This window comes from Nicotiana attenuata, unplaced genomic scaffold (genome assembly GCF_001879085.1).
Source record: "Nicotiana attenuata strain UT unplaced genomic scaffold, NIATTr2, whole genome shotgun sequence".
NCBI classification, from domain to species: domain Eukaryota; kingdom Viridiplantae; phylum Streptophyta; class Magnoliopsida; order Solanales; family Solanaceae; genus Nicotiana; species Nicotiana attenuata.
This window is the reverse complement of record NW_017673481.1, coordinates 66,812-81,421: the sequence shown is the minus strand read 5'-3', so window position 1 is coordinate 81,421 and position 14,610 is coordinate 66,812. Positions and strand designations below refer to the sequence as shown.

The 14,610-nt window shown below is 40.4% G+C and overlaps 1 protein-coding gene across 1 annotated transcript; it reads right to left on the bottom strand.

Moving 5' to 3' along the window:
- Positions 1-721: 721 nt before the first annotated feature.
- LOC109216484 lies at positions 722-1,681 on the bottom strand. Its single transcript, XM_019380645.1, has 2 exons — positions 1,540-1,681; positions 722-1,230 (listed from the first exon to the last, which is right to left on the bottom strand). The coding sequence occupies exons 1-2, from the start codon at positions 1,679-1,681 to the stop codon at positions 722-724; spliced, it is 651 nt and encodes a 216-aa protein (XP_019236190.1).
- Between the last annotated feature and the right edge of the window lie 12,929 nt (positions 1,682-14,610).

Genomic DNA, 14,610 nt, shown 5'->3' with positions numbered 1-14,610 from the left:
GAATCGTAAACAAGGAGAGTGAGGAATGGGTACATACCAGCGATGCTTAGTGTGCACACTACTGGGATGAGTTTGAAGATTTGAACCTTAAGCGATTCGATTCCTTGTTGTTAACCTCCCTGTGCTGTTCGTATTTTCCTTTTAATTTTTTTCTTTTTATTTTCTTTGTTCTTTTTACTTTTCTTTTGTTTTTGTTTTGTTTTGAGCGAGTTAGAGACGAGAGAATGCGGCCACTTACCTTGTCAAGTTTTGCGGTAGGTAGGGCACCACATAACACACAATGCGACCGCATATGTGTTATGCGGTAGGTTCAAGTGAGATGCTTTACGAGTCATAAATGCGGTGCAATATGCGATCGCATAAGTGAAATGTGGTCCGCATAGTGCACAACCACATCGTATTCTGACACCCAAGTTTGGCCAAACCCACTGTTTGGGTCTGCGATCAAAATGCGGTCCGCATAGTTAACATGCGACCGCATCTTTGCAGCAGACTTTGCACACCGATCTTTTCTTACCTTTCTCATGCATTTCCACCATGTGTTGTGATCTTTTGACCCCCTGCACTCTAACACACACTTTAAATTGCTCAAGTAAATCTATCTATCAAAAATTAAAAATTGAAAAAAAAGAAAAACAAAAGAGTGTTACCACACATGGGTTGCCTCCCATGAAGCGCTTGATTTAACGTCGCGGCACGACGGAGTTGATGTCCCTTGGATTCACTCAGTGGTCGGACACAGACCATATTTTAGAGCCAGCTGCTCCACCAAGTGTTTTTCTCCATCTGTGCCCAGGTAATGCTTGATGCATTGGCCATTTACTTTGAAGGTCCGGGACCCATCTTCCGATGCCAGTTCCACAGCTCCATAAGGAGAGACACTTACTACTTTGAACGGACCGGACCATTTGGATTTAAGCTTGCCCGGAAACAATTTGAGCCTGGAGTTAAAGGGAAAAACCAAATCACCCGACTTGAACTCCCTTTTCAAGATCTTCTTGTCATGGACGAATTTCATCCTTTCCTTATACACAGCTGCACTTTCATATGCATGGAAACGGAATTCCTCCATTTCATTGAGTTGTGTCAACCTCAAATTTGCAGCTTCACCCCAATCCAAGTTCAACCTTTTTAGAGACCACATGGCTTTGTGTTCCAATTGTACAGGTAGATGACAAGCTTTGCCGAAGACTAACCGATATGGAGAAGTACCAATAGGAGTCTTGTACGCTGTGCGGTATGCCCACAATGCGTCATCNTGAGGTGTGGTTATTTGAACAATCTATTCTTTTGATTCATTATGTTGTTGCTATCAGTTTGTGTTGTTTTTAATATGATTTTGAATACTTTGTTTTGTAAATGTGGAAGAAGATGATTTATATTCATGCTTTCTCTTATGTTATTGTTACACACAAGTTCAGTTTTTTTTTTAAGCTAAGCGGGTTCCATGAGTCCGCTTGTCAAGTAATAAAAGAGACTCACATAAGTATGATGTGGCATGTGAGACACAAATAAAATTTCTCTATTTTGTATTCTCACTTTTTTGTCTTTCTATAATGGCTAATTTCTTCTTTTTTGGGCGTTTTGCATCGTACATTCGTCCTTCAGCAACCTTCATGGTTTGTTTGCGGTCCACTTTGCGGCTTGCAGACAGGTTCTGCAGTCGCATAATGGACCGCATTCTTGACTTGAGATTTGCCCAGAACTCTGCTTTTGTCTGCGATATGGGTGTCGATTATGTGGCTCGCAGATGTGATCTGCGATCGCATAATGCGTCGCAGAATCGCATTTTTGCTACATTTTGCTCTTTTCTTGTCTTTTTTTGCATTCATTTCCATGCTCCTGGGTCCTTAGTCCTTATGTACTGTAAAAACACCAAAATTATATGAGTAAAGGAGGTAATTGCATTAAAATAAACTAAAATCTAAGCAACTAGTATTGAAATGTGCCGAAATTCCCCGGCACATCATCTGGAAAGGTTCATATTGAGAACTTCTGAAAGACATTTCAACTTTTTTTCATTGCTGAAAAAATGAATGGATGTCAAAATGTAAGCATACATAAAAGGACTTGAAAAAGTACTTATCTAACCTGCCATTGCTCTCAAAACCACAAGAGGGAGAAAAGTTGGTTGTATATCTCGCAATATCGAAAGTCTTTGTAAATTCAATGTTAGTTTGAGAAGATAAAAGTATGCAATCACCTATTTATTATGTTGCTAGATGCCGAAACTAGGTATCTTCACTTGGAAAAATTAGCTTTAGTATTAATATTATTAGCTAGCAGTTAACACCATATTTTCATTTTCATCCGATTTTTGTTGTTATAACATTTCCTTTATAGAACATTTTTCATAAACAAGAACTTTAGGGTATGCTTGCTAATTGGGTAATCAAAATTAGTGAGTATGATATTATTTGTCAACCTCACACAACTATAAAATCACAAGTTTTAGCATATTTTGTGGTTGATTTGAGCTCGGGCATACTCTCCGAAGCAAAAAAGCACATATCGCTTCTAAAACTAATATGTGGACTTGGACCCTATACACAGACGAATCTTCTAATGTAAAGACTAATGGGTTAGGAATAATGATATTCTCATATAAGGAAAGGTAGTTAGAAAATCAATCAGATGTGATCATAGCACTAATAATGAAGCCGAGTATGAGGTTGCGATTGCAAGTCTAGAACTTGCTAGAGAGCTCGGCATAGAACAAATTGAGATGAAACAGGATTCTTAATTGGTGGTAAATCAAGTACTAGGAACATATATGGCACGGAAGACTCGAATTCAACAATATTCGGAGAAAGTGAAAAAAAAAACTGCTGAATAAATTCCAGGAGTTAAAAGTAATTCAAATACCACAAAAAGAGAATACCGAAGCTTATGCCTTGGCCAACCTTGGGTCGGCAACATATATCACTGATTCCGAAATACTACAATAGTATATTTATTTCACCCGTCACTCAATCGTTTGAAGAATGAGGTAAATTTGACTAACCTTACTTGGGATTGGCGCAATGTATTTATAAACTTCTTGCATAATGGAGTGTTATCCGATGAAAAAAACAATCACAGCGATTAAGAGTTGATCAGCTCGATATTGTTTGGTTGAAGAAATTATTATTGAATAATGTATAGTGGTATCTAACAAAATATTTAGGACCCGGATAAACTGAGAATATTATGAGAGAGGATTGCGAATGGAATTGCGGTAACAATTTGTCACGACCCAAAATCTAGTAGTCGTGATGGTACCTAACCCAACCTGCTAGGTAAGCCAATTAACAACTATCCAATTTAACGAGATTTATTGAGACAAATAAATGATAAAATATCTAAAACTTATACATTTCCCAAGGACTGGTAGTACAAATCATGAGCTTCTGAGATTTAGAGTTTACAAAGCTGGCATGAAATAAATACATCATATGTTTGAAATATACATGAACAAATTAAAATTCTAAAGATACCAAGATCAAGAGGCAGCTATGACCGGAATGCAGGTACGTCTTTAAATCCAGCTCCCACCATACACAACAACAACAACATCCAAAATCTGCATGCAAGGTGCAGAAGTGTAGTATGAGTACAATAGACCCCATGTACTCAATAAGCAACAAACCTAACCTTAGTTTGAAAGTAGTGACGAGCTAGGACAAAGGTCAGAGTCCAACACCAATAACCAACAACAGTTTATAACAATGTAACAAAGTGATACAAGAAATAACTTAGAGATATGATGCTCAACTCAATCACAGTTACAGAAAAATAGGTATGCTTTTCAAGTATAACAGTAAATCCCAATTCTTTCACCGAAAACACCAAAATAAGTCTGAAATATGTGATTTTTCCCAAAATCTTTCAACAACAAATAAAGTGTTTCATTTCAGATAGCATGAGGAAAATATTTCTCTATGCCTACATGTCAATGCACATGTGAATGTCATGAGTGTCACTATACCGTACATCACGAGGAAATGCATCTCAATGCCTACGTGCCATGTATGCATGCCAACTGTAATACAATGCAATGATGAAACCATATGCATACTCTCGGTGTAACAATTCGCCCAGTCCTCCCAATCACTCAGTCATCACAGTCGCTTAGTCCTTACAGTCACTCAGTCCTCACAGTCACTCAGCACTTGCACTCAACATTGTACATGGTAGATCCAGCCAAAAAATTAATAGCAACTGCACTCATTGTGGGTGTGCTGCGGCGTGTATCCCGATCCATTATGAATCAATAATACCTGCTGCGGAGGGCAACCCGATCCCATAAACATCCTCATAATCAGGCTCCCAGCCTCACTCAGTCATCAATCTCTCCAGTCTCTCGGGCTCACAATGTCATGAAAATCAGCCCCAAAAAAAGATGATGTGATGTATCAATAAATGGCAACAGAGGCTGAGATATGATATGTAAATGAATGCGTATGACTGAGTGTGTACTTGTAATGTAAGCAATAAGTCAACAATAGAAATAACCTTAGTGGGTCCTAACGGGATAAGTATATAGCCTAGACATGGTTTCTAACATGTATCACATCTCAATTACTCTAGCACGTAGCAATTTCATGAATTGAAACAAGAATAGGTCACTACACTGTACCACATAATCAATCGAGTCGTAATTCACTCGGTGCACGCCCATACACCCTTCACCTAGCATGTGCTTCACCTCAACATCAAACACATAACATGTATATTCAGGGCTTCATACCCTCAACACCAAGTTTAGAAGTGTTACTTACCTCACACAAGCCAAATCAAGTATCGAGAAAGCCAATCGATGCTCCAAAAAGGCCATCCCGCACGTATCGACCTCCGAACGGCTCAAAATTAGCCAAAAGTAACTCAAACACATCAAATAATGCCTAAGAAAACAAATCTAATCAATAAACCTCGAATATTTAATCAAAAGTCCAAGGTCAACCAAAAAATCAAACCTGGGCCCGCACCTCGAAATTTGACAAAACTCACAAAATACGACAACACATTCAATTATGAGTCCAACCATACTAGTTTCACTAAAATCTGACTCCGAATCGATGTTCAAAACTCAACACTTCACTCTATGAAACTTTAGACAAAACCCCCCAATTTTCTCTTTAAAATTCAGAATCTAATTACCAAAACGTAGAGAGATTCACCAAAATATAACCAAAACCGAGTAGAGAACACTTACCCTAATCCATATGGTGAATATCGCCTCAAAAATCACTCCAATCCGAGCTCCATAGCGCCAAATATGATAAAATGACTAAAGGTCTGAAAATAGAGTACTTATATGCACTGCACAGTGGTACTTTATGCGATGGAGGTAGTACCCTCGCGATCGCAATGCACAAACAGACGTTGCCACAATTAACTCTATGAGTTCATGGCACAAGCCTCGCGATTGCGATACACATAGCAGGCAGAACTAGGCAAACGTGGGAGAAATGTGGGAACGCGAATAAGAGGCCATCGACTGCCCAACTCAGACAAACACTTCGCGAATGCGTGGACAACTGTGTGAACACGATACTCAATCTGCAGAAACCTATGCGAATGCGGACTATCATTCACGAATGCGAAGAAGAAATACTCAGCTCCAATTTTCCCTTACGTGATCGCATCTCTCTGTTCGCGAAGAACGTTTGGGTGTACCAGACATCAGCAATGCCAAAATGAAGAAAAATGGTCCGAAAACAATCCGCAACGCGCCCGAACCCCTCGGGACCCCGCCCGAACATACTGACAAGTCCCATAACCTAACACGGACCTACTCGAAACCTCAAATCATACATAACAACATCGAAACAACGAATCGTAGCTCACTTTAAACTTAAATGAACTTTGAACTTTCAACTTCCAAAACTCGCGCCCAAACATATCAAATCAACACGGAATGAACTCAAATTTTGCACAAAAGTCCCAAATGACATAACGAAGCTATTCCAATTCCCGGAACCACAATCGGAATTAGATATTTTCAAATTCAACTCTCGGTACAACTTATGAACTTTCAAAACTTTTAAATTTCCAACTTTCGCCAATTAGCGCCGAAACCTTCTAGAAATATCCAATTGCGAATCCGGGCATACGCCTGAGTCTAAAATCACTACCCCGACCTAACTGAACCATCAAAACTCCAATCCGAGGTCAAATACTACAAAGTCAAACTTGGTCATTTCTTCCAAATTAAAGCTTCAAACCTGAAATTTATTCTTCCAAATCAATTCCGAATAACCTGAAAATGAAAACCGACGATTCACACAAGTCATAATACATCATTCGATGCTGCTCAAGACTTCAAATAGCTAAACGTAATGCAAATGTTCAAGACGACCGGTCGGGTCGTTACATTCTCCCCACCTAAACATAAGTTCGTCCTCGAACGTGCCAAGAGTTGTTCCTAAGCCGTCAAACTGTGTAACCTTACCATGCACATGCTAGAGGGTGATCCCACATCACCCTAATCCATATAAGCCTGACGTCACAACCTAGCTGAAGATCCATAATTAAACTTTAGCCCATAAGCCTAAGAATCCCATTTCCAATATCCAAAATTTCCTAGAAGACCCAAATCTTGCATCTACACACTATATAAGTTTGAACAAGCTGCATCAAGCCATAACCATAAACTAAGACACTATCACATGACATACCACATAACTCAAATACTCATAGCAATAACCTTCGATCGCAATAGTTGCTCGATAACCAACCTGACACCGGTAACAAACCTCGTATGAACTAAAATCTTGTTCTGAACATTTGTACACTGCTAGTAATGAAAGAAACACGCAGAAACTCTTAACTACTTATCAAATCAACAAGTCATGGAGCTCCCTCTCCTTCGACAAGAACTATAGCCAATTTCTAAGGCGACTCCCGACATTATTCCTCCATACGTACTGTAATCAAATCCGATGGTACCCATTCTAGATCCAATAACTTCATCTCATCAAACACAACCATTGTAGTGGCATGCAACACAAATACAACCTTGAGCCACAAATCGTGCAATTCGTGCACCAATACGCAATAACTCAATGCACCCAAAAATGAAAATGACTAAAAAGAGAAAATCGTCCCGCAAGCTCAACAAGTACCACCACAACCGCAATGCTATGAGCCCATCATACATAGTATAACCAAGACTCACGAATGAATCACAAAGGATCATATCTCAACGTAACTCCACTGCAATGCGTGATCCCATCCTAACACTGGTCCATATGAAATACCTCAAGCCACAATGCTCCAAATCAACAACCACACACAATTTGACATCAAGTACACAAAGTACATGGCCATAAACATGAAGAAGCAAACAATACAGTATACCACAACCGAAAAAGACCATGACCAAGGTGCAATTAACTATTCCACACTCCAATCACCATCTCGCTCGAATTCCACTATAAGACCCAAACAGGACTGTATTATGTGTGCATATAGCCAACAAATCACGACCCCTCGTAGCATAGAAGAGTAACTCATAGAACGTACTAGATATGAACGAGTTCTAACCGAATGGCACATCCCTCAACAATAGCAGTACGAATCAACCAATCCGACCCGGTGTAGAATACACATCCTCATTAGGCCTACCTATGAGCCCCCAAATCAACCCCGGCCATCCACAAATAAATAAATAACCATCCGAAATTCCATAATGATCTCACCATAACACGTACCATCATCTGGCTAGCTTTGGCCATATCTTGACAGTCCGCAACCATGAAACAATCTGCTTCTGAGAACTCCTGATCTCTAAATCCATAGAACACATAAATCACCATATCTGATCCTAACTCTACTGCTCGAATGTCTAACACATCTCTCATATACGATCCTCCCATGAGGAAGTATAATTCTTCTATGCTACATAGCAAAATCTGAATATCAGCAGTCGGTCAACCAGGCGAGTACCGCAATACTAATGAATCATCCATAAGTCAAAACACAATGCGCCTTCTAAATGTACACTCTTCTCTAATAATACTAATTAGTGCCAACTTCAGAAATCGTTTGTGCTACATAAACTCATTATCTTCCTTTGGGAACTGAATTGTATACTTGCACATGCAAAACTCAATCCCAGGTTGCCAAAACCAAGAGTATTGCCACAAAACACTTGTAGAGACTCACCATATCACAAGTACCCAAAGAACCTATCCTTATCCATTACCGTGCTGATCCAACCCATTACCAAGTTGTCCTACTTCTCCGAGTTCCTTCTGAATAACCCTCAAGTTGACACTTCTCCTTGCCAGAACACCATGATCCATACCCAAAACTCACCACAAGAGGTCCTAACATAAAACCACATGCCCTAAAGCCCATAAGCCGATATATTCCCTCTAAAGCACCCCAAAAGTACCACAACAGAGATACCCACTTTGAAGAGACCTTTTGTGAATCCAAAGACGTTAACTTCACCTTTGTGATACTGAAATGCAGAATCCATAGTGATACATCAATACTGCAAGTCCCGTTTCCATCCAATGCGAATCTCATATCATAACCATATACAAATCCGGGAAATTCTCAATTGCTGCATATAATCTTGAATCCATTGAAACTTTCTCGAGAGTCATCCACTCTGCTTCAATCTAAATTGCATCGCCCAAAGGGGCTGAATGACCTGTGCAACATTATCAAGACAACACCCAAGGAAGTAACCCTGCCTAAACGCAATTGAGCAAATTTCTACTCCATGGGCACTACACCCTTCACGAATAAAAACTCAATCATTTCTATGATTCCCATAAAGTGTAATACACCCTGCATCTAGAAATTTCCTAGCTTAAGTCGTCCTAAAACCAGCTTTTACAAGTCATAGCCGATCCATAAGTATGCCTGAGACAGAAACCAATACAACACATAACCGTGCAATCAACTCGTCGATAGCAAACTCCCCCACTTGGCTCAAAGCCATGGAATAAAACATTTGATAACTTAAAATAACCGTACCCCATTACTGCCATAATACCGCAGTGAGATTCAATTAAATCCTTCATAAGCTCATGTAACACAAACCATCTAATACCTCAAATCATCTACAAATCTTCCATTCATCCTCGTGACGGTCAGGTCAATGATTACAAACGATCTAAATTTAATTCGCACAATTATAGCCCACTGGTAAAAAAAAGCCTTAACACAACATCATAAGGTTCACACATCCGTAGATTACCCCGCAGGTTATAACCCACTTGTTTAGCCTCAAACTGACTTCTCTCTATACCCTTTCACAGCCACAACTACTACGCAATCACTTAATCTCCTGAGTCTGAACTCATCAATAAGACCTGAGAATCTACTTCTCTCCACAAATAAACAATATGAAAGATTCTTCAATACGACCATAACTCGAGACTATACAACACATCAAGACAGAAATCAAGCACCCAAATAGTCCTTTTTACATCTCAAGAAAACTCTTCTCGTCACATTCAAACCATATGAACACATCCCGTGGTCACATCTACTCATCATATAGCCATCCAACCACTCATCGAGCCACAAATTCCACTAATATGGACACTATCGGACTTATAAGTCCAAAAGCACGTGCTCACACATCTGAAATCCCCATACTCAAGCTACAGTCATAACCTAGCCTCAAGTCCTCCAGACTAGCCCATCATCAGCACACATAAAATCACATCTCGCACCTCATGGAATCACAAGCCATCGATGCACAACTTATATCGAGCGCTCACATGTGCATACAAGTGCGTGGAAGGAATTCAAAGAGTTACGCTTCAAGATGAATCAATGTCGCACGATAAGGAAAGAAAGATGGAAAGTTTATCCTAAATGCCCTGTTGCCTCTCGAAGATAGGTATGGACGTCCTCACTCCGATCCGTAAGACTCTACTAGACACTTGTCATTACTCATAGAACTTATGAACCTAGAGCTCCGATACAACTTGTCACGACCCAAAATCCAACCAGTCGTGATGACACCTAACCCAACCCGCTAGGAAAGCCAATTAACAACTATCCAATTTAATGAGATTTATTGAGACAAATAAATGATAAAATATCTAAAACTTACACATTTCCCAAGGACTGATAGTACAAATCATGAGCTTCTAAGATTTAGAGTTTAAAAGCTGTTATGAAATAAATACACAATCTGTTTGAAATATACATGAACAAATTAAAAATCAAAAGCTACCAAGATCAAGAGGCAACTATGTGTCACGAACCCAACCGGCCCGTTCGTGATGGCGCCTCTTGTGAAGACAAGGCCAGCCGACACAACACTCACATTAGCCCCTTAAGCATTTAGAATCATTTGTAAGCCTTTAATTAAACAATGTTTCATAATAACTTCTGAAATAATAGTGCGGAATAAAAATACAAGCCCGACCTCGGGGTGTCACTAGTCATGGGCATCTATCAAGGTCTGTATACAGCAAGAAATCTAAAATAATGTACTAAATACAGTAATAACAATGTGAGGAAGGGAGCGGTGCTACGAATGTCATGCAACCACCTGCTAACTCTGATAACTCCGCGCCTGAGCAAATCAACACCCGCTACCGGGTTCCTATATACCTGACTCTGTACACGAGGTGCAGGGAGTAATGTGAGTACTCCAACCCAGTAAGTAATAAGAGTAAATAAAGACTGAGCAGTAGGAAACAATCAATCCACATTCACGTTAGGCTCAATAAACACAACAGGCTTTCAAATCATAATACGAGTCAACCTTCCCTTTTAAAATCCAGCCTCTAGTAAAAATCATTTTTTTTATATACTTTCCAGTAGTTTCAGAAGGGGTTTAATACCATTTGAAGTAATAATAGAGATTAAAGTCATAATCGGACCCTCGGGCAAAGCATAGTTCGTAAAACAACCCCTCAGGCAAAACAGAAATCATAAACACTTCATAACTTGAAAACCTCGGTGGAAATAACCAAATGCCAAATCAGTGATTAATTTCTGAAACGTCTCATAAACCCCAGTTTAAATAAAAGTCGTTTTAAAACATTTGTTCAACTTTCCGACAGAGGCTTAATATAAAGATGAGTGAAAACTGTCAATAAATCAACATATTCGATAGAAACTCGCTTTAAAGAGGAGTGAAATCACTAATTTCATAAACAGGCCTCTCAGGCAAACATCACTCATATGCATGTATATATCTATCGCCCCTCTGGCTAGCCTCTCTGTCACTCGTGACTCAACTCTTACCAATCAGTACTCGTACTCAGCACTCACGCTCAATAGGTATCATATAGTAACCGCTGCGGCGTGCAACCCGATCCATATATCGCTGCGGCGTGTAGCCCGATGCATATACTTCGTCGACGACGCTCACTGGGGGTGTGCAGACTCCAGGAGGGGCCCCTTACGGCCCAAGCGCAATATTGCTACGGCGTACAGCCCGATCCGTATCCATATATGTATGTGTATGTATATATATATATATATATATATATATATATATATATATATATATATATATAATCCTCACAAATAGGCCCTCGGCCTCTCTCAGTCATTAACCTCACCATCAGACTCTCAGTCTATCTCAATAAAACAGGGAACTCANATAATCCTTACAACTAGGCCCTCGGCCTCTCTCAGTCATTAACCTCACCATCAGACCCTCAATATATCTCAGTCATCAATCTCACAATCAGACCCTCGGTCTATCTCAATAAAACAGGGAACTCAGCCCAAAACAATTTCCACATTTTAAGAATATAGTGATAAAGCCAGATTTGAGTAATAAACAGGTAACACATGACTGAGGACATGCTTTCAACACATTTAGAATGAGGATAGATAGTTAAAATGCCCCTAAGGGTCTCAACAAGTCGGCACAAGGCCCCAAACATGGCATACAACCCAAAATATAATAACATCAAACAACGAACTATCAAATACGCATTAAAGTACTCGTTCGGGAAGGACTATGTCACAATCCCCAGCGGTGCTCTACCCCACGCTCGTCATCTAGCATGTAAGTCACCTCAAAGTAACACAACGATGTGTAATCCGGGGTTTCAAACCCTCAGGATAGTATTTACAATCATTACTTACCTCGAACCGGAAAAATCTCTAGCTCGCGACGCCTTTGCCCCTCAATTCGGCCTCTACGGGCGTCGAATCTATCCAAAATCAGAACGAATACGTCACAATATGCAAAGGGAACAATGCCCAAGAGAAAGCAATTGAAAAATATCAAAAATCTCGAAATTAGCAAAACCCGATCCCCGGGCCCACTTCCCGAAACACAGAAATTTTTATATCAACGGGTTCCTTATCCTTCCACGAGTTCATACATATCAAAAGTTCTCAAGTCCGACCTCAAATGGCCCTTCAAATCTCAATTTACAATCTCAAAATCCCAAGCCCTAGTTCTTCCAATTGTAGCTAAATTTCCACGAATTTCTAGGTTAATTTCACAATAGAATCGCGTTTTTGGTTCATAGAACTTACCTCCAATCACTTCTCCTTGAATCCCTCTTCAATTCCCTTCCAAGAGCTCTCAAAATACTCAACAATGGTGGAAAAATGACTTAAGCTCGCGGATGAAATGTTTAAAAACCCTTCTGGCCAGCTATTGACTTCCTTCTATGCGATCGCGGCCCCAGGCTCGCGATCGCGAAGGGAAAATTTTCCAAGCCTCAAAAATGTGCTATGCGAAGGCGATGCCATCCCTGCGAACGCGATGGTTCAACTTTCCAGAACTACGCGAACGCGTCCCGCTCTATGCGAACGCGAAGAAGAATCTTACCTGGGCCCCCAAGGCCTTCTACGTGAACGCGTACTACCGGCTGCGAACGCGAAGCACCTGCAGCTCACGCTTCGCGAACGCGAAGCACCAACCGCGAACGCGAAGAAAAATCTTAGGCCTACCCAAGTCCCTTCTATGCGATCGCGAGGGACCTCCCGCAATCGCGAAGACCAAAACTCCTCTGCAATAACTGCTGCATTTCTGCAATTTCCCTAAGTCTCAAAACTTTCCGTTAGCCATCCGAAATCACCCCGAGGCCTCCGGGACCTCAACCAAAAGCACCAACGCATCCTAAAACATCATTCAAACTTGTTCCAATCATCAAAACAACTCAAACAACACCAAAACCATCAATTCACACCGAATTCAAGCCTAAGCTTTCCAAAAACTTCCGAAACTCGCTTTTGATTAAAAACCCAACCAAATAACCTTCGACTGACCTAAAATCTTGCACACACATCACAAATCACATAACGAAGCTACAGCAACTCTCGGAATTCCATTCCGACCCTCGGATCAAAATCTCACCTAGCAATCGGAAATCGCCAAAATACTAACTTCGCCAATTCAAGCCTAATTCTACACCGGACCTCCAAAACCACTTCCGATCACACTACTAAGTCATAAATCACCCAACGAAGCTAACCAAATCATAAAAATTCCGATCCGAACTCATATACAAATAAGTCAACTCTTGGTCAAACCTTTCAAATTCAAAGCTTTCATCTGAGACTGTTCTTTCAAATTCATTCCAAATTTCCTGAAAACCAAAACAAACGATCTACATCAGTCATAATACATTACACGGGGCATGTCATGCCCGAGAACTGGCGGCCAAAGTGCAAAAGCTCAAAACGACCGGTAGGGTCGTTACATCCTCCCCCACTTAAACACACGTTCGTCCTCGAACGTACTCAAAGTTGTTCTAAAAGCCAACCAATAGCTGAATAACTTTACCATGCATATACCCGGGGGTAATCCCATGTCGCCCTATCTTACATAGGTTCGATAACACAACATAACTGAAGTTTCACAATCCATCCTAGTCCATAAACCATAGAATTACATTTCTGCTTCTGAAATCCTCAATGCGGTCAAAATCTCACATTTATACTATGAACAAGTCCAAACAAGCTGTAACAGACCATAACCGCTATCTCAGGCACAATCACATGATATACCACATAACTCAAGCACTCACAGCAATAACTTATAATCACAGCAGTTGCACCTAACAACCAAATACCGATAGAAAACCTCTAACAACTAAATTCTCATTCCAACACTTCCACATACTGCCAATGATAACGGAAACACGCAATAAATCATAACCATTTCTCAGATCAACCATCCATATGGCTACTTCCCCTTTGGCAAGGACCATAGCAAATTTCTGAGCCGAACCTCGATATTTATCAATCAAACAAGCTGAAATCGAATCCGTTCGTATTCATTAATGATCCCAACGATCTCCTCTAGTCCAACACACCACTCTGGCAACACGACACATCAATAGAGGCCTAAGCCACAACTAGCAATATACGCGCACCAATAAGCAACGATCTGAACATGCTCAAATCATGGAAATGACTCAAATGAAAGAGCTGTAACTCAAGCTCACCAATACCGCCACAACACAAGGCTGAGAGCCCGTCTCACATCATAGAATAGAACACACGAATCTAACCCGCAAGATCATAGCTACGCTGCAATGCGGTCCTATCCAAACACTGCTCCACATGGAACACCTCAAGCTATGCTCGAAATTGACAACTACGCACAATCTGATGTCTGGAACAAAAGCAAATCAGTACGCCCATGGTGAAACAATTGACATACATCACGCAAAC

What these genes read in the sequence shown, in the direction of transcription:
- LOC109216484 (XM_019380645.1), bottom strand. Translation starts at nt 1,681, where the DNA reads ATGCGGTCCATTATGCGACTGCAGAACCTGTCTGCAAGCCGCAAAGTG. An exon ending in CATTATAGAAAGACAAAAAA is followed by an intron (nt 1,231 to 1,539) that starts GTGAGAATACAA and finishes CATACCGCACAG; the next exon opens with CGTACAAGACTCCTATTGGT.